This window comes from Acomys russatus, chromosome 13, assembly GCF_903995435.1.
Source record: "Acomys russatus chromosome 13, mAcoRus1.1, whole genome shotgun sequence".
NCBI classification, from domain to species: domain Eukaryota; kingdom Metazoa; phylum Chordata; class Mammalia; order Rodentia; family Muridae; genus Acomys; species Acomys russatus.
In genome coordinates, this window is record NC_067149.1 from 51,990,981 (window position 1) to 52,018,455 (window position 27,475).

At 46.2% G+C, this 27,475-nt stretch overlaps 1 protein-coding gene across 1 annotated transcript in view; it reads left to right on the forward strand.

The window, feature by feature from the left end:
• Window positions 1-27,475, forward strand: part of LOC127196862 (anoctamin-2-like) — a 44,319-nt gene that overhangs the window by 13,950 nt on the left and 2,894 nt on the right. Inside the window, exons 3-5 of the mRNA XM_051154604.1 lie at window positions 11,879-12,031; window positions 12,370-12,422; window positions 14,172-14,353. Coding sequence (XP_051010561.1) covers window positions 11,879-12,031; window positions 12,370-12,422; window positions 14,172-14,353 — 388 coding nt within the window. The remainder of the gene's footprint in view (window positions 1-11,878; window positions 12,032-12,369; window positions 12,423-14,171; window positions 14,354-27,475) is intronic.

Sequence of the window (27,475 nt, forward strand, 5' to 3'; positions counted from 1 at the left end):
AACGGGGCACCTCAAACCCAAGGAGCAGAAGACTATGTGCGCTTCTTAATGTCACCCCCATGGTTCCGTGGTGGAATTGAGCCTAGAGTGGCACCCTCTCCAACTGTTCCACAAGAGGTTTTGATAGGGCCTGGTGGGGAAGTTGGGCTCAGTGGAGGGACAGAAGGGAGTGGGGTTTCTTCCTTCCTTCTCAACTGGCTAGACCTCCCCAATTCCAGAAGGCCACTTGTCTTGGGCTTTGAACAAAAATGAGAGCAATGAAACCAAAGCTGCCCACTCCCACTGGTGTGCCTGACATGGTGATCCTGGGCCTTGCTCTCAGCTGTCAGTTTCCTTCCCAAGATCCCCAGGACCACCCATGCAGACAGGAAGTATGCTGAGCCCACTACAGCCTGTCTGTTGTAATGGCAGGGCAGGTCATCAGTGGGGGGGGGGGGCAGCAGCAAGGAGAGATGTATTATATTTACATTTTTCTAAATTGAGCTGGAAGCCTGGGGCCAGGGCCCAGCAGATCTGGGGGAGGGGCCTGAGGTGAAGGGGAAGCTGGAGTAGAGGCTGGAAGTCCTTCTGAGGAGGAGGGAGCTTCCTTTGGGCAGCACTGGAAGTGGGGATGGGCTGGCTCCAGACAAAGGGAAATCTGAGAGTGAGGGATTACTGGGAAAACCTGTGAGGGGAGCAGTGTGCTTTCAAGGGAATCTCCAATATCAAACCCTCTTCCTGAAGAGCTTACTAAGAAAGACTTCAAGGGTAGCTTCCCCTCCCCCATCTCTGAGGGGAGAAAGCAAGCTGGCCCAGGAGCAGGCCACAGCATTAATCATCACTGTCCCCAACCCCAAAAGGAGGCTTCAAAGCTCTTTTGCCACAGGCCTCTCACAGCCTAGTTATGGACTTACCCTGAGGGCCCTATGAGGAGAAATTCCTCCTCTTGCTGTAGAAGCAGCAAGTTAAATTCTCCAAATGCTTGGAGCCATTAGACCTTTCTTATAGAGCAGAACTTGGCAAGGAAAAAAAATGTACCCCCCCCCAAATTTAATCGTGTAAGTGATGTTTTGTGACAAGGTCTAGATGCAATTCTTGATAAAAATTGGTTGTCATTTTATCCTGATAAACAGGTGACAGCACTGTGAGTCTTTTCCATGAACACAAGGCCTATATTCATGGGGGAAGCTGGAGAGTGTTTGTTGGTGAAGGAAAAAGATATTGAATAAAAGTTGAATGGTTCTCAGATCCCACAGACATCACCTTCCATGCAGGCTCTCAGGTCCCTTGGCTGTACAGACTCAGTTGGAGTGACTCATCTTGCCCAGAGATGCAGAACTCCTTCTCCATAATGTGTTGGTATAAGGGATGCTGCCATCTTGAGAACAGATGGCCTATGTGTTATCAAATACAATGAGATGAGGAAGTATCCTTGGTGGCCTGAGCCAAGGTGCACCGCTGAGAAATTAGAACATGCAACAGATCTGGTATAAAGGAGGTTTATTGGGGGAGGGGAGAGGACTGATGACCTGGGGAAGGGGTAGAGGCAGAGGAGTGGATATGTAGAAAGACAGACAGATGGGAGCAGAGTCCTGAGGGTAGTGAGGGAAGCAGAGGAGAGAGTGCAGTGCAGAGAACAGAGTGGCCACACTGAGGGCAGAGATTCATATACAGATTCATATACAGGTTCGTGTTTTGAATGTTGGGTCACCATCTAGTGCTGCTATATTGGGAAGCTGTGGGACCTTTTGGTGCAAGGTCTTAGCTTTTAGAAGGAAGGTGCTAGGGGGATGTTGTTTGAAGGTTGCATCCTGGCTACTGGTTCCAATCTCATTTCCTGCTTCTGGGTCTGGCGTGACATGAGTAGCCTTTGCCATATACTCCTGAAACCATGAACAACACAAAGGCAACAAATGCAGAAAATCGGTGCTAGGAGTGGGGACAAAGCCACACAGACCTACATCTGTTGCAAGGTGCAACCCCCATACTGAGTGGGTCTCCCTGCTACCCCATGCCCTGCTTTTCCGTTCCTGTCCCTGAGCAAAGAACAAAGTTAGTGGAGTAAAACTCAAGAGTGTGTGCTCCAAGCACCAGGAAATTCCTTTCCCTGGGCCATCCTGTTTATAGGAACTGAGTCATGCAACTGGATAAGTGGGTACCTGCTCCTGTCTCTAAATGGCACTTAACCACAGTTCAGGCAGCGCAGAGCGCCCCCCTCCCCATCCAGGGTTTTTGGGAAATAGGGTGCATCCCAGCCCATTTGTCTCCTCTTACTTCTGATGCAGAAACTGTTTGACACTGTCTGTGAATCGCTCCACCCATATATACTTAGAAACATCGATGCCATACCTGAGTTACTATGCTAACTACCACCCCTGGCATGCAGAAGGTGCCTGGCCAGTGCCAGGAGACAGGGAGAAAGGAGTAAGAGAGCAAATAGAGGAATGAGAGATGAGGGAGGGAAAAGGTGGGAAGTACTCTTAGTGTAAAACTTATTGGAAACTATTCTACTTTTCCACTCCTCTTTGTTCAACCTGGGAGCTCAGAAGGAAACTCTGTCATCATGTCACAGGCACATTATGGGTCCCTAGAGTGTGCATATCTATTTCTTCTCTGTTTTCTGAGTTCTTTGTTTCCTTTTCAATAGTATTTCCATATATTTTATTGTATTTTCAAAATCTAATTTTATTTTCATTTTGTTGGCTTTTTCGCAGCTTTCTGGAGAAAAAGGAATAAAAACACACAAGGGTACTTGTAGCAATAATGAGACCGGAAGCACCTTCCCGGTCTCACCTGGCTTCCTGGCCTTTGTCTCTCAGTTGCTTTGTCATAATGATGTGATGTGGGTAGATGGAAGGAAGGGTGAGCTCAGATGTCCTTTCCACTCTGTGTTCATGTGTGTGTGTGTGTGTGTGTGTGTGTGTGTGTGTATGTGTGTGAGAGAGAGAGAGAGACAGACAGACAGACAGAAAGAGAGAGACAGAGATAGAGAGAGAAAGACACAGAGAGAGACAAAGAGATAGAGACAGAGACAGAGGGGGGGAATGGAGACATGGGATGGGGGGGCGGTAACCAAGAACGAGCAAGTAACTCCATGTATACCGCATGTGTTCCTACCTTAGAGGTACTTGGTCTTCAAGTCAAAGCCAGGGGTTAGTCATAGTGTGCTGCTTTCCGGGGACTTGATGTTGTTCTTGCCTTGTGCTCACGGCGTCCAGTGACTGTGCCACTGTCAGAACTCTGGGATACCATCAAAATGCTTATGTGCTCCTCCTCCTCAGTGCTTTCCCGGAGTGCTTACAAGGACCATAGCAACCTGTTTATCTAAGCCAGCTTCATGTTGCTATAGGAGAATACCAAAGACTGGGTCATTTATAAACAGTCAGAATGTATTTGGCTCATGTTTCTGGAGTTCCAGAAGTCCGGCCAGCTGGTGAGGAGGCCCTTCTTGCTGTGTCATCTCGCCGCGGAAGGCAGAAGGGCGAGAAAGCACTAGAGAACAGAGAGCAAGATGGGACAAAGTTGCTGTTATTATAAAATCACTTTCCCAACAATTAGCAATGTTGCTCTATAACAACATTAACCCATTGTCGTCGTCGAATCGCCGCTCGAAGATCCTATTTTAACACACAGATTGGGTGGGAAGGGGAGAAAATTCCAACCATAGCACTGCTGATCAAGGTTTCTAGGCTTGAGGTCCCTTAGGCGAACTGCTCCATAGATGGCTTGGTGACTGAAGGACAGACCAAGTGAGGGAGTGAGAAGCGGTGGATATTGAGAGGTCACACTTTGGTCGCACATGCTACTGCTTTCCCCAGTGTCAGAGATCCAGGCTGAGGACATGGCCTGCCTTCCCATTGCTCCCTTCCGTTTTCAGTCCACCAACCCTCCCAAGTCTTATTTGTTTGTCACCAGTCGCTCTTAGGAGAAGGGCTTGGTGGGGGCATAGCTTTAAGATGTGGACTTGTGAACAGGACTGAATTAATGCCGTGTGCTTTCCCAAAATTGTCCAGCAGAAGAAACTGCCTCCTTCCCGGGAAGACAAACACACCATGAGTGCCCTTCCTCCCCTGACTCGCTTACCACTGGTTCACAAAAAGGATGATGAGCCTTAAGGTCCTAGTTTTCTTCCTATTTTCTTAAGATGAAAATATAAGGAAAAATCCAACATTGGAGACAAATTTCAAAGACTAGCCAGACAGATGTAGCAAGAAACAACGCAACCCAAGCCTTTATGTGCAGGACTTGAAATAGTTTTATGGTTCTCCGGTGACACTTGAAAGCATAGTATGTAACAGGCACAGTGTTAGGAGTTTATTTTAGTCTAACTGAACCACTTCTTTTCCAGCCAAGCCACCTGGAAGAGCATTCTGTACCTCAGGGGCACATTGGTAGCACAAAAATGCCAGAATCTCAGGCACATTCACACCAGAAAATGCAGTTCCCAGCTGTTTCTGCATTGGGCCTATACTAGGAGCCTTTGCTTGGTGCTACCCAGTTCTCACTACTCGCCATTACATTTTTCCTTTAGCAGATCTTAATTGTATCTATTAGCAGTAAAGTTGGACATTTCTTGATAAACTTACCAGCCACAATAGGTCATTTGCCTGTTTCCTTTTATAATCTTATTTTTAGTATCAATGTTAATGTGTTTTTATTTATTAGTTAAACTGGTTCACTGATAATTTCATATATGTAGAAAAGGCATTCTGATGCTCTCACTCACATCTTCACTTGTTCCCTTCCTTTCACACACACATTTCCCCACATTCGTGTCCTTTTGTTTTGTGACCTGCTGGTCACAGGGGCTCCCTGTATAACTATAGGTGTAGAACTATATACTGGGGCTGCAATATTCCCCTTCTCTCAGAATCCATCTTCAACCAGTCAGTCACTCTGCAGTAAGGGGAAAGGTCCCCTGAGCCCATCCCCAATGCATGGCTGACTGTTGGCAGGGCCAGTTCTGTTCAGACCCAGTGCCCACAGCTGCTATGACTCCATGATTACATGTCATGTCTTGAGGGTGGCATTTCACAGCCCTTCTCCTTTCTGGCTCATATTCTCTCTATCATCTCTCCTGTAATGTTCCCTGAGCCATAAAAGGGTGACATAAACATCTTGTTGAGGCCTGAACCCTCATATATGCCTTATTCTCAGCGTTTTAAGCCACCACGCACCTCTGTATTCACTGCTGTTCACTACAGAGCTGTTCACTGATTAGAGCCTAGAGTAGCATGTGTCTGTGGGCACAAGCACAGATACTTAGAAGGCAATTTACCACCATTTAGCAAAACATCAGGAAGAAGTTATCTGTTGGGGCCTATGACTTCCCCGTGGGCGTTTGGCCAGGTTTACAGCACCAGACATAGGTTTCTGCTGTGGAACCAGCCTCCAAGCCAATCAGAGAGCAGTTGCTCGCTGTTGGGTAGGTAGGTTCATCGTGCCTGGCAGGTTGGTATCAGTGTTTTAAGTGCAGAGCTGAGTAAGATCACTGATGCTTCTTGTTAGCCCAAAGCATCATCCGCCAAAGTGAAAGCCCGGCAGGGAGTTGGTTTCCGGCTCCGGTTCGGCTTGATTGCCCTGTCTATTGCAGCTTATGGTGTCTTTAGCAATAGGGTCTTATCATCCAGTTCGGTGAAGGCCCCAGTTTTCAGTCCTCCTAAATGGGAGGTTTTGCTTTTACTAAATAGAGCCGGAAGGAGGTAAAAAAAAAAAGTTGTCCTCATTTTCACTAGAGTTGGGACATTCTTTCTCTGATCTTCCCCAAAGTGTCCTTTGCCTGTCATAGCAGCAAGCAGTGAGAACTACTATGTGGACAAGGAGGTTCTTCACTTTACTATGAAGGGTAATGGTTGCAGTTCACACATTTTCGCTTTCTGCTGTGTGTGTGTGTGTGTGTGAGAGAGAGAGAGAGAGAGAGAGAGATAGAGGAGAGAGAGAGAGAGAGAGAGAGAGAGAGAGAGAGAGAGCACACAGGTTCTACTTATATGACAGGTAGCATTTTAGTATCTGTTTATATGACAAGCACTGCAGAGGGCACTGTAGATGCATTAAAGAGTCAAATACAGAACCTGCTCTCAGGGTTGGCTGCCCTCCTTCCCGGGGGAGCAGGGCAAACAAACAGAGTTATGTACAAAGCACTGTAGGACGGTAGAGGAGAGGAGAGATGCCTGTCACACTTGCACTTCAGTCTAGCTCGAAAAGTTGGAAAGGAAGGAAAGAGAGACTAAAGGGATGGGGGGGGGGGCGAAACAGGGGGGCCAGGGCAGCATCTGCATTGAGCCTGAGTGATGACTAGCCATCCACTCAGCAGAGCATAGAGGACTAAGAACAGTGGTTTACGAGGGGCTCGGACACGTGCAGACGGGCTGAAGTGGTTGAAAAGCAGGTAGAATTGGCCTCCAACATTCCAACTAGATACTAGCCCCAAGGACAAAATATGGGCTAGACAGCAAGAAATGAGGAAGTTTGCGTCAGATCCCAGTGGGCTTTGAATGCCAAGCCAAGGGTCTGGACGTTTATCGCGTGTGTATATGTGCTCGCGTATGCGTGCACACAATGGAAGAGCAGATATTTTCACTGGTGACTTTTAAATAAATGAGTGAAAATGAGAACTTGTTCCATTTTACTTTTTGTGTCCACTTTGGCTAGTGTGTCCTATTTTAAGTACTACACACCATTTGTTTTTTCTCTCTAAGGAGATTGTCCTGAAATGTCCTTGGCTGGCTGCTGTCTCATTTAGCATCGTCCACTCATCCTTGTTATTTTAGCCCAAGCGCAGGTGATCGCTCATGGTTTTAATTGTCTACAGCATCAGGCAGTGTAAGGCTGGTGCTTCTTTAGTAAGGTTCTTGGCTGCTCGAGTGTGAGCCGAGGAAACCCACAGAGTGTTTCCAGGCTTCGTGTGCTTCCAACCAGCATTTCTGGAGCCCTTTACGGCAGGCTTTGTAAGGAGTTAGTTGAAAATCAACTTATGAATTCCTCCCTAATTGGCTTGGCCAGGGTTAATCTGTCACTGGCCCAGCCAAGCTGGCTTCTATTATGCAGCCACACAGAGGATTTCCTGTGTTTCTCTTGTCCTAAGGGAGGCTGGCTGTTTTTAGAAACAAATCTTGGTGTTGGTGAAGGCCGGCATCCCTGTGTCCTCTGAAGTGAACCCATCAGGGCTCCCATCTGACTCACCCCTCCAGACTTTTCCTTGAAAAGAACAAGTCTTGGATTTGGCACCTGCATGCTGGAGGGTTATGGATGGAGATACACACACACACACACACACACACACACACACACACACACACACACACACAATACCCCCCCAAGATTAAATCAAGACTTGCTGGTTATTTTCAGCTCTTTGGATTGCCCCTTGGAAATGCTCAAGGGTACCCCGTCCAAGATAGAAGTACCTGCAACATCAGGACATATATACAGAGAGGTTTTCTGTGGCTCTGGATACTCTAGAATAACTACAGAGGAGGGACAGGGGCATGCTCTGCCACTCTTCTGAGGTCGTGCATGCTGACCACACTGACTTACACGTGGGAGTGGGAGATCAGAGCTTTGATGTCAAGAAAAGAATGTGTGTAGGGACAGTCTGTGAAGGCAAGAAAGGAAAGGTCTACCATTGAGGACAGCAGTTCACTAAAGAGATAAGCTAAGTGGAAAGTCCCATTTTCTCCATGATCCTTCAAGGATGCTCATTTCCTAGGTCCGTTGGCAGGCATGTGGTGACGTCATACTATGTGCAATAGAAACCACTCATAAGTAAACTACCCCTTTCCACTCCATGATGCCCTTTGAGGCTCTGAGGTGTTCACACAGTTCTTCTAGAGGAAGTTCCTCATGATCAGGTTTCCCTTGAACTCACTGAACCAAGAGCACTAACTTCTAAAGAGAGAAGCAGCCAAAGAGCATCTTGCTGACTGGGGGTCTGGGGTGTGGCGGGAGGGAAGCAATGAATGCAACAAAATCACACTATGCAACAGACCTCATGCAAGAGATTTATTAGGGAAGGGGCACACAAAATGGCTGCCTCTGAGCAGGATAGAAACAGTGGCAGACGAGTCTTGATGGTGGGCTTTATGGGGGGATGGGTAATGGAGCATGATCATAGGGAAAATACAGTGATGGTGGAGATGGTGGCTCTTAGCGATGGCAGGGGCCATTGTCCCTGAGTCATTGAAGGTGGGGTGAGATGTGGGGGAGCTCCTGGTCCAGGAATGTGGGTGGTTCTCAGCTGACTAACAGCATCTATATATGTTTTTAAATGTGGACATGTGTGTTACAGGTTTTAGATAAGTGGGCCAATCTCTGTTTAGCTTTTCTTGGTCATTTCCATTTCCCTTTCTTCCTTCTGTTCTAAGCCCTACCCCTGACTCCTAAATTAAATTTTCAGTAAAGCATCCTCTTTTAAAAGAAATTCCAGGCACTGATGTTTTTAAACTTTTATTATTTACGTGTGTGTGTGTGTGTGTGTGTGTGTGTGTGTGTGTGTGTGCTTGTGCATGTGCTTGTGCATGTGGGGGCCAGAAAACAGATTTGGGGAGTCAGTTCTCTCCTTCCACCTTGTTTCTGAGACAGAATCCCTCTTGTTTCTGTGCTGAGCGGTCCAGACTTTCTGGTCCATGAGCAGCAGCAGGAGATGCTTCTTGTTCTTGTTCTTGTTCTTGTTCTTGTTCTTGTTCTTGTTCTTGTTCTTGTTCTTGTTCTTGTTCTTGTTCTTGTTCTTGTTCTTGTTCTTGTTCTTGTTCTTGTTCTTGTTCTTGTTCTTGTTCTTGTTCTTCATCTTCTCCTCCTCCTCCTTCTTCTTGTTCATCTTGTTCTTGTTCTTTTTGTTGTTGTTGTTGTTCTTCTTCCTCCTCCTCCTCCTTCTTTTTCTTCTTCTATTTTTGGTTTTTAGAGGCAAAGTTTCTCTGTGTAGCCTTGGATGTCTTGGACTTGCTTTGTAGACTAGGCTGTCCTCAAACTCATGGAGATCCACCTGCCTCTGCCTTCCTGAGTGCTGGGATTACAGGCGTGTGCCACTGCACCTGACTGGTCCATGAGCTTCTATATAGTTCTTTTGTCTCAGCTTCCCAACTTGTTATTGCAATGCCAGGATTATGGGTACATTCCTCTGCATCCACCTTTTTATGTGGGTTCTGAAGGTCAAGCTTGGGCCATCAGGCTTGACTGGCAAGTGCTTTTCTATGCAGCGCCATATTTGTAGCCCCAGGATACTGCATTTGTGATTGGGTTTTTACCCCCTTTCCACCCCGCCTTTCCAGGAGTCCAATCTTGATGCATGAGAGACATCTTGGCATTGATGACACCTGCTGGACTCCTAGAACCTACTGCTGCTCCACTGGGGTTCTAGAACAATGCAGAGGTCAGGGTTGTATGAGCAAGAGCAGTGGCCACACCTGTGAGCTGAAAAGCCTGCCAAATCAGAAGCACCCTTGATGGGACGAGTTCTGTGCGCATTTTCTCTGGAAACTTTTAGTGAAGTTGGCTTGTGTTCTTTGTGTATGGACACATACACATCCCTGTGTTTTGGGTCCTGTCTTCTCATTTTCGTTATGGCTATCCTGGAATTGTGAAAAAGCTTGTCTAAGGGCACAACAGTCACAGCATTACAGCCCCCTACCTTAGGGAATTTAAAGCAGGATGTTTAGCTGTCCATTGGAACAGAAGTGTAGACAAAGGCCTGAGTCAGGTTAGGAACATGTCTGAACATGGGATCTGGATCTTTTCAGATTCACTGTATCTCTAAACCTTAAGTTTGTGTCTGTTTAGCATGAAGGCATACAGTATACATTGCAATCATCTCTGTGTTCTGATATGTCTTTCACTAAGAATAACAGTATATATAATGCATAACTAGCTTACTACTTACATAAATAACTTACAATTTGTGTCTCGGTATATGCATTTATGTGTGTATTTCCATCTATTGTGCTATGTTTTTTTTTCTCTCTTTTTTTTTTTTTAAGGTAGAGTTTGCCCCTGAACCTGGAGCTTGACATTTAGGCTAGAATGGGTAGCCAGCAAATCTAGGGGTTCACCTCTCTCCCTTGGCAAGTACTGGGATTAGAGATGTGTGCTACTATACTGGACATTTTACATATGTGCTGGGGAGGAAAGCTGGGGAAGCAAGCACTTCACCCACTGAGCCATCTCCCCAGTTTCCATACGTAACATTTACTGAACATTTATTAGTTACCAGACACTACATGTGTCTGAAGCCCTTCTGCGTACATTCTGAGATGCCAATCAGGTGAGCATTATTTTGTGATTCTTAATTACTTGCTATAGCTGAGGGACAGAATGGTTGGTACTTGCTGTTAGTGTGTGGGGAATCCAACTAGACTGGCTTCCCGGGGCTGGTTCCACAAGCAAATTTGCAGTCAGCCTCCAGAGTATATGGAGCCTTTTGCTTTATAGTGGAGAGAGACACATGAGTCCCAGCCCAGTGCTAGCTGTGGCACAGGCCTGAACCCAGGAAGGGGGAGCTCAGAGCAGGAGGCAATGGAGTTCTCTGGTCTTGGGGGACCCACAGAAACTCACCAGCTGGAGAGCAGTTGCTGTGCTCAGATGGAGGAAAGGATTTGTTATGGAAAGTGTCAGGGCGATATGTTTGTCCTAGAAGGCAGGAGCAGGGTGGTTGTGTGGGGGCATTTTGGAGATGGTCTTAGAGAGGCATCTTAGAATAGACTGACTCACCTGTGTGCCAAAATAAGGGACTTCATATCCCATTCAGTAATTAAATGGGATTACATGGAAACTTTTATGAGTAGGAAGGTGACAGGGTCATATTACAGGGTACGTGTGCTGCAAGCCTGGGAAGACTGGTGACAAGGAAGGTGGTTGGGAAGTCGTGGCAAGGGTCCAGGTAGAGCAAGACACCTTGCAGCTGCTGGATGGCTGCTGAGTGCCTTTGCTCACTGTTCCTACAGCTCAGGTTGCTCTCTGCCTCTTCCTAGTTGCACATATCATACCCCTCCTCCTGGGCAATGCTGAGGTTATCCACATGGAGCCTTTCTTTAGCCTCCACCCTGAGTGGACTCTAGCGCTGTCTCCTTTGGTTCTCTGAGTCTAGCACAGTTTTCTTTTTCTCTTGCAACACACTTGCAAAAGTCCTGTTGAACATCTTTATACACTGTTATCTCTCCCCCTCGAACCCCAGCCACTCCACAACAGGACAGGGCCCTTGCCTCCCTAAATACTTGGCGCAAAGCCTGACATTTTCCCAGCTCTCAATAAATGCGTGATGAATGAGGTTCTTTCCGAATAGAAGCAATGGCTCTATCTGTGGAAAAGGAAACCCCAGAGCTGGGCCTGGTGGTTCATGTCAATAATCCTAGTATTTGAGACGGGGTAGGTATGTTGACATAGGAGGATCAAGGACAGCGTAGGCTATATAGCAAGACTTGTCTGAAGAAACAAAAAAGGTCCAACTTTGGGGGGCAGTTTTTGAAGCTGTGTTAAGGGCTGGGAACCCATGGGCTGTGGGCCAACATCAGCCTACTTTGTAGACTGCTTTTATAAATAAAGCTTTATTGGAAGCAAGCCATGCCTGGGAACAATGGCAGAAATGATAAAACAGGCCACAGATCCCAATATATTTCTTCTTTGGCCACTTACAGAGTTTACCAATCCCCACGTTAGCCACATATAATTAGTTTCTGGAGGTGAAGGAAAGTGTCCTTGTCACATATCTCTTTATTTGGCTTGCTGTGCCTAGTCCAGAGCTTTGATTCAGAGCAACAGCACCAGGCCTGGCTGCAGAAATGAGAAGGAAGCCTAGAAGTATGGGAAGGAAGGAAGGGGGACCTGAGAGAGAGGACAGGCACCACAGTATAAAGATGGCGTTCACTCCCACAGCTTCCTGTTGATGCCTCTCCTTTGTGCTCTCTCCTAGTCATCCAGTTTGGTTTTGTCACCCTGTTTGTGGCCTCTTTTCCACTGGCACCAGTGTTTGCCCTCCTCAACAATGTCATAGAAGTGCGGCTGGATGCAAAAAAGTTTGTTACAGAGCTGAGACGCCCGGATGCTGTGAGGACCAAAGACATTGGTATGCTCCATTTTAGAGGCCTGGCACCCTGCTATCCCACCACCTGCTCCACATAGCTCAGGAGGCCAGTACATCCCTCCTCTATTTGCCCCTTAGATTTTTTACTGTTCCCATCCTTAGGTGTGAAAGGGCCTGGGGAAGTCATATCAACCACCCTCAGCTTTCCCCTATGCTTTTAGAAAGGAGCACCCTAAGCTTTTCTTTCAAGCCCAGTTCTGGGATGGGACAGAAAGCCTTCCCAGGTAACCTGCCTAGACAATGTCATTCTATTTTGTGGCCTTGCTGTCTCTGAGCCCAGAGTGGGACTAACCAGAGATGCTGGCACTTCTGTCTTACAGGAATTTGGTTTGACATTCTCTCTGGAATTGGCAAGTTCTCCGTCATCATCAATGTAAGTGCTTGCATTCAGAATGCCCTGGCTGCATGGGAGGAGCTTCCAGAGAGGCAGGGACCAATTCCCTCACCTCCCAAATGTCCTCATCTGGAACTTTCTTTCAGACAGCCTCCTGCTTTGTGGCACACACAGGCCTTGTGACTCACTTTGCTACCCAGCATTGCAATTTAGCAATGCCTTGACTGGATGCCTTGGCCTTAAGAGTCAGAAACAAATCTTTCATTGGAAGCCAAGAATAACGAAGAAAGGATTTGACCCATCTGCCCATCTCTTCCCATCCTGTTTCTACCCTTTAGTTAAACAATACCTGTAATGTTGCCTGGGTTATCATTTCTAATTATGGATCCATGGCATTCTCAGTTCAAAGACTTAGTCACACTTGTGGACTGGGGTACCCTGTAAGTTAAGCTAGGATGAGAAAGAAATGAGATCCTACCTGCTGCGAACCTCTTAGCTGCCTTGCCAGACTTATATACATGGCAGAGGAATTCCTTTGCTTTTGTACCCTGATGGGCAGTAGCCAGACAGGGTCTCCCTCCAGCTCGTCCTCCCAAGAAGGCACTAGCCATCTAGGTGTACATCTGGAAAGCCCCAGCTCATATGCTCCTGGGAGCAGAACAGTGATTCTGAGTCTAACTTGCTGCCTTGACCTGCCCATAAGTGATGAAGAAGCAGAGTGGAGGGAGGCAGGATCAGTCTGCTGCAGGTTACATGTCTGGGTATAGGAAGTGCCCTTTTGGAAAGGGGGCCAGCTGTTACTTTGAGCCACATCTACTGGAAAAGGGACCGGTGGTGTCAGTACTTTCTGTTTGTATTACAGAGTGACAGGGCGTGCTGCTTTTCTGGTCTCTCTAAGTCTTGCTTACACATCAAAACAACAAGCTATAAGGCTCACATCCACCATATTGGATCATTGTGGAAATGATGTGGACTAGTGGAAAGACAGAGAAGTGCTGAGCAAATCACAGTTATGATGATTATAAGTGTGTTATTAATTTTCAGATATGGGTATGGCCCACTTATGTATGTACATTTAGAATAAATACCTAAACCAGACTTTAAGGGGCCTTAATTGTTGTACAGAATGTCATATAAACAGCTGCCAAAAAGATTTAAAGTTCTCTTTGCAGAAAGTAAGTCCAAATCCAAACATGCAATCACTCACCTGCGCTCAGCTTACTCGTGGCTGTTTGCAGAGCTCTTAGACACCCCATATTCTGTGTGGGCTGTGTATGGCCCATCCAGCAGGCCCTTTGACCTTCCCCTCTGCCTCTCCCCTTTCATAAGATGAACACAGGAACAGCTTCTATTGCACAGGTGCTGCAAAGTGTTCACGGGTGACAATCTGATTGAGGAAACTGGAACTGTGTTTCTGGCTCTTTAGTGACCCTCGGGGTGGATGTCCACAACCTCCAACTCCCTTGCCTAGTCGACTAGCACCACTTGTGTGACTACAAGTGATTTGCCTTAGAGTATCCTGAACTCTGTTTTGGAGCAGCCAACAGCAGTGTCAAACCAAGTATTTTAGAAGTGGGCCAAAACTTCCAACATTCACTGTTGTCATTTCCCCTGTCTAAAACTGTAAGCCATATGAACTTGGGCAGGCACTTGAGCATATTGTAGATGTTTCCTTGTCAAGGCTCCTCTTGACGGTGTGCCCAAGAGTGGACAGTCCCTCAGTCACATGCCTCCTGCGCCTACCACCCATTCATACCCATCCTCAGTGCTTACGATTCTGTCTCCTAGGCTTTTGTCATCGCTGTCACCTCCGACTTTATCCCCCGCCTTGTGTACCAGTATTCCTATAGCCGCAATGGGACTCTGCACGGCTTTGTGAACCACACTCTCTCCTTTTTCAATGTCAGCCAGCTGAAGGAAGGAACGCAGCCAGAAAACTCACAATTCGACCAGGAGGTTCAGTTTTGCAGGTAAAATGATGTAGGGGAAGGAGGGACCGGAGCAATAGATCTGAAGAGTTATTCACAGAGCCAGGATGGAGCTCGGTCTTCTTTTTCTCCATCTCCTGTTCCTCCTGGGTTGCTATGAACTCATTTAATTGAATCATTAAATATTATTGAGTACCTTTGGCTCGATGTGATAGAGAAGATCAAATGCTATGTAGCTTTGACCATGTTGTCAAGGAAAGGAAGTAACAGAGGGGGTCAGTCGTCATAAGGGATCACTTGTAGGCCCATGTGCACAGTGGGTGTTCAGAGACTGAGGAGATCACAAGGGACTGGAGTGGAGCTTCCTGGATAGGCTGTGGGGAATTAGATGTCAGCAAGGGAAAATACTCCAGCATGGAGCTAGACAATGGAGTTTCAACAAAGGAGGGCATTTGAGAAGCTACCTCTGGCAAGTCATATAAGGCGTGTCAGAACTCCTGGCATCATGTAAGCCAAGATGCTGAATTAGAGCAGAGTGAAGAACATACCGGAAGCTGGAAAACCACACAACATCTTCAATATGATATGATACGAAGGCGTGGCCTTTTAGTTGCCAGAGGATGGCACACACAGCCTATATGTGTATGTAACTGATGTGGTTTCAGAGAGGAAGATGGACTGAGGGTTTGGAGAGCACAGAGAGGCAGCTGGGCTGCAGCACCACTGAGACATGAAGCATGGAAGGCATGGGCTAGAGTCACAGAGGAACTAAGGGAAGAAGAAAAGACTTTTCACCCAGTGCTGCAGAGGTAGTGGTGGCAGGCATCGGAGGGAGGCTGAGTCTAGACATGGCTGAAGACTGTGGTTCTGTTGACATGTAGAGGAAGGAAGATGCTAGAACCTGATCTTATAACATATGATGGGATTCTGACTACAGTGAGATTGGAATGGCAGTGTAGTCAAAACAGTAAAAAGATCAATCTTAGGAAGGTTATAGCATTGAAAGTGCTGCCAGATTTTACAGCTTCCTATATGTGGTGGTTTGAAAATGTTTGGCCCCCATAGATTCATATATTTGAATGCTTGACCCATAAGGAGTGGCACTGTTAGGAGGTGTGGCCTTGTTGGAGGAAGTATGGCCTCTTTGGGGGAAGTGTGTCACTGTAGGGGCTGGCTTTGGGGTCTCCTATGTCCAAGCTATGCCCAGTGTGGAATTCCAGTCTCCTCCTGGCTGCCTTTGGATCAAGATGTAGGATTCTAGGCTCTTCCAGCACCATGTCTACCTGCACACTGCCATGCTTCCCACCATGGTTATAATGGACCAAACCTCTGAAACTGTAAGCAGCCCCAATGAAAGGTTTTCCTCTATAAGAGTTACCTTGGTCATGGTGTCTCTTCACAGCAATGGAAACCCATTGTGTTCTTCGTGCTATCCAAATCCAGCATTTTGACCTACACAATCCCAGAGGTTCTTCTATTAGTTGTCATTACTATCTTCTTGGATGTCCTCCTTAGTTAAAGCTCCATTGTCTAGCTGCTCACTAGAGTATTTTCCCTTTCTGCCATTCAATGTCCATATGTGCTGAGGTTGATGTCAGTCATGTAGCCATGCCAAGGATGGTCGGAAACCCAAGCAGTGGTTTTTACCTACCCCCTGGATATGTCCTAAGCTGGTATTCAGAAGAGGTGGCTGAGAGACAGCACTCTAGGAAACTCTCAAGCCAAGACACAGAAAGCTCTTTGTGACTTCTCAAGAAGACTAAGGAATGGCAGAGCAGGGGGACTGATTTGTATGACCCTTCTGTACCCTGCTTATGTGACAGTCTCAGTCCAACCTTCATCAAAGACCACACCCCACACACTGCAAACTCAGAATAAGAAGGCGAGGGGAACTGCTGTGGGGCTGGCAGACGGTTGCTCAAGCTGCTTTCCGGTTGTGTCTTATGAAGAGCTGCCAGTGCCCCATCAAAGCAGTGGTCTCCTTTTCTTTTTCTTTCTTTTTTTTCTCCTCAAACATATTCCATCAATTTATTCATATTACATCTCAATTGCCATCCCACCCCCTGCATCCTCTCATTCCTCCCTCCTCTCATCTTCCCCCCACTCCCCTCCCCCACGGCCGTGCATGAAGGGGACCTCCTCCCTCTGAACACGCTCCCAGGGCATCAAGTCTTCTCCCGGCAGCCTGCCATCCCTCCCCTGAATGCCACCAGGCCTCCCCATCCAGGGGGTGCGGTCAAACATGGGGGACCAGAGTTCATGTGAAAGTCTTTTTCTTAATAGCATACATGATTAGATAAAATAATGTTTCATTGTGTCATTTTCATACTGGTATAAAATGTACTTTGACCATTCATTCTTTTTATTTCCTTATCTTTCCCCCCACCCCGCCACCCCAGCACTGATTCTCTCCTCTTTCAAATAGTCCCTTTTCCAGTTTCATGTCCTTTGAAAAAAATTCTAGAATCTGTATGTGAGAAGAAACGTAGCTTACTGAGACTGATTTGTTTCCTTTGGTCTGATGTTGCCATTTCTAAGTATTTTTCTATAAATGACATAGCTTAATTCTTCTTTATGGCAGAATGTATCTCTCTCTGTCTCTGTCTCTGTCTCTGTCTCTCTGTCTCTCTCTCTCTCTCTCTCTCTCTCTCTCTCTCTCTCTCTCTCTCTCTCTGCGTATGAGTTCATATTTCCTCATCTATTCATCTTTTGATGGCCATCTAAGCCGATTCCATTTCTTAGCTATTGTGACTAGAGCAGTGGCATGGATATATGAATAGGCAGAGGCAGGCATGGTGGCACACCTCCTTAATCCCAACAGAGGCAAGTGGATCTGTGTGAGCTCAAAGCCAGCCATGTCTATGGAGTGAGATCCTATTTCAAAAAAATATGGACAGGCATCTGTCTCCATGGTGTGCTCACGTAGATTGATTTGGAAATGTACACATAAATGACAAAACTGGACTGTTAGGTAGTTTTTTGGTGTTTTGTTGTGTTTTGTTTTGTTTGAGGGACACCATACTGATTTCCGTACAGGCTACACTAACTAACATTCTTCCCACCAGCACTGTTTGTTTGTTTTAAGGATAGACATTCTGATTATAGTGTGATTGGAATCTTAATGTAGGCCAGACAGTGGACATGTACTCATGATTTCCCCTTGGCACTCAAAGAGAGATGATTAAGCTCAAATCCACAGCCTGAGACAAAGACATAAGATGATTTGGTCATCCCAATCCAGACAGTTTAGCTTCCCAACCTGTGATCTAAATGGATGGCCATCCTCAACTCAGGAGTGCTTCTTCAAATCTTACGTGTAGGCAGCCAAAAAGAGATGAGACAGCAGGTACCAGGCCCCCAACAGACAGTTGGGTTTGTCCATTAATGTATATGAACAGAGATATTTCAAGGGTTTTTATGGCTGGGGCTACAAAGTGCCCAACATGTGGATTTACTCCTATACTAGGCACTGCCCAGGCCACTGGATCTGCCTGGTCGGCCACACTGTCTGTCCATGGTGCTGGATTTTAGTTTGTAGCTCCAACAGCCACGTTCTCTAGTGCAGAGGGCCTATGCCAGAGGACTCTAGGACTTTTCTGGTAGTATATGGGTCAGCTGTAGTGTTGCCCACAAAGTCAGTCAATAGATTTGCACTAAATAAATAGGCCTTGAAAGGCAAGAATCACAAAATAAATTTTAATAACCAGAAGTTATCATGGAAACAATCTTGTAATCCTTCAGTCTGAAAAAAAAAAAAAAAAAGAGGAAGAATAAATTAAAAAGGGGAAAGGAACCAAAAGAAACTAGCAAGACTTGGGAAAAGTTGGAGTTCTCTAAAATTTTAGACGTTTCTGGTGACAGATTCTGAACTAAAGCTCAGAGCAAGTTTCTCCAAGTATTTAGACTCCCTTGGTTATGAAGTAAGAACCAAGGCTAATGCTAACCATCTCTTGAGCTGGTCTAGAAGCACATGTCTGTATAGAGCACCATGGGTCTGTCTCACTTGAGATCTCCCAGTAGCAGTTCTGTTTTCTAAAGTCGTTGACTTTAATGGCTCCATGTTGGAAGCTGAGGGCAGGACTAGTTTTGAATGGTGTTTAATTGAATCAAACGATTCTAAATCCAACCTTGGTCTCCCAAGTCTACTCTAGTCAACTCTGACTGAATTGTCAAGCTCCACATGATTGGTATCAGCATCATGCCAAACTGAGCAGAGTTTATTGGTTGTACAGGGTGCCAAACAAAAGACCCTATCTCAAAGAAGATGGAAGACAAGGACTGACCCCACTGGTTGTTTTCACAGACATACAACACACACACACACACACACACACACACACACAACACACCACACAGAGAGCGTAGCAGGAGAGGAGAGAGAGACGGAGCTGGTGAGAGAGATGAGAGGAGGAGGCCGGAGGCGGAGGAAGAGGGGGAGGAGAAATGATGAGAGAGAGAGAGAGAGGCAGAGGTGAAGAGGGAAATGGAGAGAGAGAGATTTAATAAAAGAAACCTGCTGCCAATGAGCGACAGGATTATCAGGAGGAACTTGCACTGGAGGTACACTGTAACTCTAATCTGCAAAGAAAATGCATCTGCAGAAACAAATCATCCTAAGATCAAACTGGAGTGATCTTTGGAGCAGCCAGGTTTGGTACCAGTGAGATTTATGGGGTCAGGAGCACCCAGGTTCAGTGCCAGTGAGATCTGTGGGGTCACTGTGCAAATGTCTGAAACCCTGGTACAGGCTCTGCAATACAGAGCACCACACAGTGCCTCTGCCAGGAAGTCCAGCTGAAGCAAGCAAGTAGGTGAACAGGTGATTAAAGTACCACTCCAATAACTTCCTGTGGAGTCACTGCAAGGGCAACACCTCACTCAGAGTTAAATATTTGGGGTGTTCAGGGGAAGTGCAATATGAAGAATGGGGAACTCAGTGGCCATAGGAGTCATCTGTTTTATGTTTTTGTTTTGTGGATGGAGTCTTCCCTTGCAGCTCCAGCTGGCCAAATTATGTAGCTTAGGCTGGCTTTGAACTCACCACCCCTTTGCCTCCTCCTCCTCCCTCAAAATAGCATGGGGGGCATTTGAATCACGAAAGAGGACATAAAGATAATTATTTTCTTAGTTTTAACTTAGCCATGAATCTTTAATTTTTGGTAGTGGATAAATGCATACAAATATATTTAAAAAGTGAAAGTGTAAAATCTAATGTGATGCTTCATGGCTTCAAAATGACTATTCTGTGGAGAAGTTCATTGGGATGCGTAGACTTTGGGTCTGTTTTTGCTGTCTGAAGTTATTTACTTGCAAGTCCTTTATAATATGTTAATACATTTTAAAGAACAAAATGTTTAAAGGCGCTTGGATTACAGGTGTGGGCTACTATGCCTGGCCTACAAATGGTTTTGCTGGAGTTCCACACTCATATAGCCATGCCAGGCTGGCTGGTGAACAGGATGAGGGTGACAGTAGTTAACAATGGGGTTCGGAAAAAAAGGATGGTAAGTGGTGGTGGAGGTGCACAAAGAACACTGTATCCAAGAGAGCTGCTAGCATGAGGAGGATAAGGAGATGTCAGATCCAGACCTATTGGCCACAGTGATTTGTGTGATGTGGCCTCTCTGAGTACAGTCAAGGTGACTGGGTTATGTTGAAAATAAGACACCTTACTCAAATGTAAGTCGATGTCTGGTCCAGATATGATCTACATGTAATATGCCAAACAGGGTAGAATTGCTGCTGATGGAAATATCTACCTTATGTGTGTGTATGAGGGGGAGAGAGAGAGACAGACAGAGAGAGAGACAGAGAGAGAGAGAGAGAGAGAGAGAGAGAGAGAGAGAGAGAGAGAGAGAGAGAGAGAAGGAGGAGGAGGAGGAGGAGGAGGAGGGGAATATGAATATGGTAGAGGGAATGAGATGAACACTAAGCATCAAACGCAAGTCTCTAGCTTGGAGCCCAGCTTTCTAATTGCTCTGCAGCAGGAATGACATTTACATTGGTTTTTCTGGCAAATAGCCTTGGGAACTTGATGGCCCTTCTTATTCTCAGCCATTAACAACCACTGGAGATAAATATAGTCACATAAACCTGAGCCCTTGGTCTCCAACCAAACCATATCAGGGATAGAGAGAGGGCTTCAAAGTAGCCGTCGACTTTAAGACATACCTCTGGCTTCCTATTTGCAATTTAGAGAGGCAAAGCCAACATTTCTGGAGATGCTTTCGCCTCAGCTATTGAACTACTCCAACAGGGCTGCTCCTTAAACCATCATCCCGAGATGTTGGGCATCAGGCATGATTGGTGGCTGTTTTGACAAGGTCAAGCTGCAGCCATGCCCTGGAGGCTGAATAGTGTCTTCATTCTGTCTCAGCAGGAAGGAAGCAGAGAGTTCACAGGGCAGGAACACACATGGGCGCCATCACTCCAACTGGACTGTTTGGAGGTGTTGAACACACAGAAGCAGGCACCCTCAGTTGGCTCCTGCTAGGCTTCTCTGCAGGCCCTAAGCGCTTCCATGTCGCAAGGTCTTGTGCAAAGCCTTTGAAGAAGTGTGTTCTCTTCTGGCATGCGGTTGTTTTGCATCTGTTCCATGTGACACCAGAGGTAGCCCATTCTCCCAGGTGTCGCCTTGCTGATCTTTACCAACTGTTGGGGTGGCGTGGTTCTCATTAGCTCCTAATTGCCTCTACCGTTTTCTTCTGCTTAAAAGCCAGTTTCGGAAGGCATTTTAAAGCAGCTCAGCTGGTCTGAAAGTATTGGACATAATTGTTTCAGCATTAATATGACAGTCAATTCCAGTGGGGCTATTTAAAAAAAATTTTTTTTTCACACCACTGTTTGGAGTCAAGAAAGGCATTCACTAACTGATTCATTATAGAGCCAACACTTCATCTAAGAAAACGTCTCTCTTGATGACCAGTGATTACCCTCTCAGTGTTGCTCTGGCTCCCTCCTTCCCTTCAGCAAGTTTGTGTTTTTCTGGGTTGTGACAGACTTCCCAGTCCGTGGCTGGGTGGCATGGGTGAGGATGGAGAGAGGATGGTGACAGCGAATCTGGGAGTCTCTCTTCTCTTTCTATCTCTGCATTTGATTCGGTCCAGATGTGAGATGTGCCCCTAGGATGTGCTTGAATGCTCAGTACCCAGCCAGGGGTGCTGTTCTGGAAGGTTGTGAAACTCCTGAGAGGTGGGGCAGGCATCTCTGGAGGAAGAGGTCACTACCTTCAGGTTTATAGCCCTGCCCTACTTCCTGTCTAGACTCTACTTCCTGATGGGATTAGATGTGAACAAGGTCCTACAGCCATCCTTCCCACCATGGCGGACTGTCTCCCCTCACACCATGAGCCACCGTGAATTCCCCTTCCTTTCTTAAGTGGCTTCTGTCAGGTATTCAATCACAGTGGTGAGAAAACAAAGTAACAGAGTCTTGGTTTCTATGTCTGTAAACAGGAGGGCTTTTCAAAAAAAAAAAATCTAATGGCTCATGCAATATATGAATATAGTGCTATAAAAATCTGAAACATCACAGGCCAATGCTCCAGCTTTGTTCTGCTTCCAGTTGAACCTCTGTGCAAACCCAGACATCTTCCAACAAGAAGCAGGTGGCATGTGTGTGAGCCTTTCCCCATTTTTCTGTTTCTCTAACATAATTGGAACCGCAGAACCTTGAAGTTATGGTGCCATGGGTTTGTTTTATAACAATGAAACATAATTTGAGTTAATGGAAACCTTATTTCTTTAGGTAATGTCCAATTTTAACTCCATCCATGTAATTTTTTTCACAAAGTAGAATTAGTGTAATTTTAAAACTAAAATAAAATGTTGACTTAAAAAAAATCAGTATGACTTCTTACATGGATGTCTGCCCCAATTAACACTATAATTTTGCTCTTGAATTCTTAGTATAAAACACATCGGAGTCAACTGATTACTGCTAGCAATTACAGCTTCTTAAAATTATGCACCCCCATGGTTAGGGATGTAATTTAGTGGTAGAGCACTAACCCGGCATTCACAGAGGCCTTGGGAACCATTCCTAGCCCTGTAGAAAATTGTATGAACTTCTTTCTTATGAAAATAATTCTGTGTACATAAATCCATGTTTAAAAGGAAAAGTCCTTCTTAACAGCCCCATCCCAGACTTTATCTCCCAGGAGACACCACTCTGTTCACTGGTGTGTGTGTATGTGTGTGTGTGTGTGTGTGTATTTGTGTCTGTGTTTGCATGTGTGTGTCTAGAAATCATATTAACCTATGTTGTCTTATTAAGTTCTCACTGTGTCTTCCTTTAACATTGGGTGTACATGCACACTTGTACACACATTTTTTTAATGCTTGGGCTGGAGAGCAGATGTGCCCCTTCTGTGTCCTCAGTCCCGTGGCACACATTTTATTGGTTCCTTTTTCTGAATTAGAATGCCGAGATGCAGAGATGTGATGTACCTCACTCACGTGAAAGGCAGAGGCACTCCAATTCCACATGTCCTGTTTACACAACCCAGTTGCCTCATGAGTGAAAGTCTATCTTACTTGGAAGACTCAGAAGAAACTCCTCAAAAATAACATCAAAGCTTAAGGATAATAAAGGAAAAACGGAGGAGGAGGAGTTAGTGTCTCCAACTAATATGCCTGAAGTCTCTTTGATGGGGGTGGGGTGGATGCGGGTTATGGCCAGCAAATATAAGAAGCTAAGAAGATATGTGGGTTCACTGGGTGTTATGGCCACTCATAGGAATGTTGGGAGACTGAGGTTACGGGGTGGGGGGGAAGATTGTCGGGTGTTGGAGGTCATGTGAGATGATGGGGAGGGACTAGGAAAAAGCTGTACTTCCCTGGTCCCAGGGCCTCTGCCACTAACTAGAATCTCTCTGTCTTGTGCCATTCACCTGATTGTGATCCTAGACAAGTCCCCTGTGGCTGTCAGGATCGGGCTCCTCTGGGGGCTATCAGCATCAGGGGCCTGAAACGTGAGTGTTCAGAAACCTTCCCTGGCAGTCACAAGGATTGAGAAAGGCTGGTCAGCACCCTTCATCCGCAAATCCAAAATATGAAACTCACCAAAGTCTGACAAAAAGTGATTTGCCAGTATTACATCCCAAGTGGAAAATGAAACACTGAAAAACATTACACGAACACCACAGTTTAAATGTAGTATATAAAACTATCTTCAGTTTATGAGTGAGAAGAGTGTTCGAACCCTCAATGAATTTCATGAGTTTGCTTCAGTCCCATCCCCAAGATGCCTTAAATGTAAGCAAGTATTCCAAAATAGGAAGCAATTCTAAGATCTGTGGTCCTCCTAGTACCCAGCGTTTCAGATAAGGGGCACTCAACCCTCAAAGGATGCTTCCTTGGAGGGACTGGGGCTGCTGCTGAATTCTTTGAGTTGATGCAGAGCAGCATTGGGAAGGAAGGCTTAGGCTAATGGGGATGACAATGAGTAGCCTGCAAGATGGCTGCATTAGCCACCTCTCTGTCGGTGCACCAAATACTCGAGATGAGCAAGTTATAATCTATAGAGAAAGGGTTTATTTTGGCACTTGATGCTTTCGAGAAGTTTTGCTTTGGGCCTGTGGCAAGGAAACATACCATGGAAGGAGCCAAGTGGTAGAGGAAGTGAGAGAGAAGGGGTGAGGGGGCAAGGGTCTCACAACCTTTCACACCCCAGCTGTCCAAAGGACTTCCGTCCAGTCCCCGCCACTTTAAGGTCCCACCACTTTCCAACAGAGCAACCAGAGGCCAAGCCTTTAAGACTTGGGTCCCTGGAGGGCACTCAGGATGTGGGACCAAAGGGCTGGAAGTGGCCTTCAAACTGTCACTTGCTGTCTCAAGAACACACACTGCCCTCAGCACTGGACTTAAAACAAGCACTACAGATCATTACCCCAGCGGTGGGGACAATGAAGCCTTTTAGCCACCTGTCTTTTGAAGATAGTTGTACCCTTAAAGCTAATTGTCTCTTTGTTTGGCAAATATCTTCTAGCCACTTAGAGAAAACATTTGATAAGCTTGACTTTGGATCAAATTTCAAAAAAAAAAAAAAAAAAAAAAAAAGAAAGAAAGAAAGAAAAGAAAAGAAAATATTATGTAACCTGAACTTCCATTGGCATGTAAACAACCAATTATGTACCCAGTGGCACAAGCTTACTGGAGTCCTTGCTCTTCAGATGATGAGTCACGGTTCGTTAGCGGATTGTGACATCACTTCAGTGGGTCACAAACAGCCTTTACAGAACAGAATGGAAAGGGTGGATGAACAGACTAAGAAAGGCTAGAGCCAAATCTCAACTCATCACGTAAAGTTTACATTTTGTGTCATATTCATTTCAATAATAGATATGTCTACTCATTCATGTAAAATAAGTTTTTTTTTAAACTGTAGGTCAGAAAGCTACTTTAGGAAGAGAAATGTGGACAGATGCAAAGTGTGAGTGTGAGGAGTTGCTCATCCCTGTTTTCTGTGGGGTGGCTTTCCCTTCAGTATCAGACTGAGCCACCATCCTTCCTCCTCAGTTCATCTGCACAGAGCTGTTTTCAGGTCAATCTCTCTGGGCAGATCTCTGTGTAAACGCCCCCCCCCCAACTGCCCCCACCACCGCAGCTCTACATCATGAATGTGCCTGCTACGTTCAAAACATGTTTTGGACACCAGGGGAGGGCAAAGCCACAGCCCTGGAAGCTGTGGGAGTTAGTAGCAGAGTTGGAAGCAGAATTCGATTATTTATGGATTCTTTTCAGACTAGAAGGGGAGGAGGTGTGCTGCGACTCCCAAGCTCAGAGAGCAGCTGTTCCTTCACAGCTGGAGCTAGGAAAAGGGAGAGATGGACTTTCATTGCAGCCAGTGGGACTGGGAAACGCCTGAGGAGGGATGTCCCCTTGGTAAGCAGTGCCAGGGGTGGTACCCTCCTCTGGGATTGGAAAGGAGCAGACCCTGTTCTGGAATAGCAGAATAAACAAGTCTAGAAAGGTTTCCCCCCCTCCATTCCTAAGACACCCTATTCACTTGACTCACATGCTCTCACCCCCAGCATCCCACCCCGCCGCCCGCTTCCACCACCACCCCCTGTCTCCATGTCTCTGTCTCATTCCTCCCCTTTCCCCTCCTCCATGGTCTCGCTCCCTTTCCCTCCTGGCAAGCAGTCTGGGTAGCTTTCCTTGTTCCTGTCCTCAGCCATGGATGATCTGAATACCCTGGTGCTCCGTAGTGCTCTGCTGGGCTGCAGTTAGCTCTGCTTTTCAGCCAGATGTCAACTCAAGCTTGCGACAGCTGCGATCAGCTGTTGGAAGTGGGGGAGCCAGTCAGTGAGGTGGAAGCTCCTGGCTTCTGGCCAAGCCCTAGTGGAAAGATCAGTGTCTGTTGTACAGCTTGTCTCGCTCTTTCCGTTACTGACTCCATTGCTCTGGCCTTTTCTTTGTGTATGCATTGCGTTTCTTCTACCATAAATATTCTAGCCTCCCCTCCCCTCTCCTTGAAAACTTGAAGCCATCATACTTAACGCAGAGCTTTTATGGCATCGGTGTCTTCCTGACAAGGGAAGGGACCAGAGACCCTCCGTTTATGAAGCCACCTCCAGTGTGAGTTGTTGATGAAGTGCTCCATGAAAATTGTGAGGAGCCTGGATCTCGCCAGACTTACATCTTCACCTTGCCTCTACTTCTTACCGGCCTCGAATCTCTCCTTGGCCACACACTTGAATTCTGAGCTCAGCAGGTTTCTCCCATTCTATGTGGGATACCTGCACAAGTATGTTGAGAGCATTAAAAAAACAACTACGCAGGGAAGTCTTTGCTTTTGCTCAAGGCAGGATACATGCTACATGTCTTTAGTGTGATGTCTCTCACTGAGCAGAACTCTCCGACTCTGCCTTCCTCAGCAACCACACACACTACCGGGTGGCCTGATGCCATCCCAACACTATCTCCATCCTAAGAGTTGTCCTTGAAAACTTTGTTGAATTCCATGGATCTGTGAATGGCCATAGGGCTGGCACCGGCCCTTGTCATTTTTCCAGGATTAGAGAGTGTGCTATCTGCAGCATGAGTCATTGCAGAGAAGGGGTGAAAAGGCAGAGACGGGAAACAAAACAGGAGGCTTCTCTGTGGGCCTGAGAAGGAGGCAGAAGCTCACATGATGCGTTGGTGTTTGATCAAGCACATGGCTGGATCCTGAGGACAGTTAATGGGAAAGACTGTTGATCAGGTGTGGTTCCTTACACGCCTCCCCCAATTCCCTCAGCCTCCCGCATGGCTAGATTGGCTTTCCTCAGCTTTCCTCTGCCTTCAGTGATGCCATTGGGAACCCAGGCTACCTTTGAAGCTGAAGCTGAGGAGCACCCTGAGGTGACCTGCTGATGCCCATGCCTACATGGGATCCAGAGACTGTACATAGCACCATAGGATGCATCTGGCCCCCCCATCAGATAATGGGGAGCCATGATGGCCGGAGGGACCTAGGTAACTCACGTTATCTGTGGGCTCCTCTGAGAACTATGTCCTGACACCACAGGAAGCTTTAGGAGGTGCTGAGGAGAGAGAACAGGAAAAACACAACTCCAGGCTGGCTTTTGTGGACTTTGAGTCTTTTATCCCACAGACAAGTGTTGGTTGGGCTGTAGATTTTACCTGCCTCCTATTTTCCAAGTTTAACAGCTAAGAGCTCACTTGTTGTGCATATCTTGAGACTCTAATCCATTTATCCAAGAAGCATCTATTATCCTTCAGTCCATACACAATCTCTCTATCTATATAATATTATATATCCAAGACAGTGTTTCTCTGTGTAACAGCCATATCTCTCCCGGAACTGTCTTTATAGGCCAGGCTGGCCTTGAACTCAAAGAGATCTGCCTGCTTCTTCCTCCCAAGCACTGTGATTAAAGGCATATGCCACCATACCCAGCATACTTATTTATATTTTTATTTTACCTATTTATTTATTTAGCTTATGTTTGTGCATTGTGCAAATGTATGTGTGTGTACATCTGAGTGTGTGTATGTAGATGTACATGTGTGCACATGAATATGGATGTCAGAGGTCAACCTCAGGTTGTTCCTTGGGTGCTTGCTGTCCGTCTTAATTTTCAGAGATAGTGTCTTTCATTGGGACCTGGACTTACCAATTAGGCTAGGCTGGTTGACATACAAGTTCCAGGAATCTGCC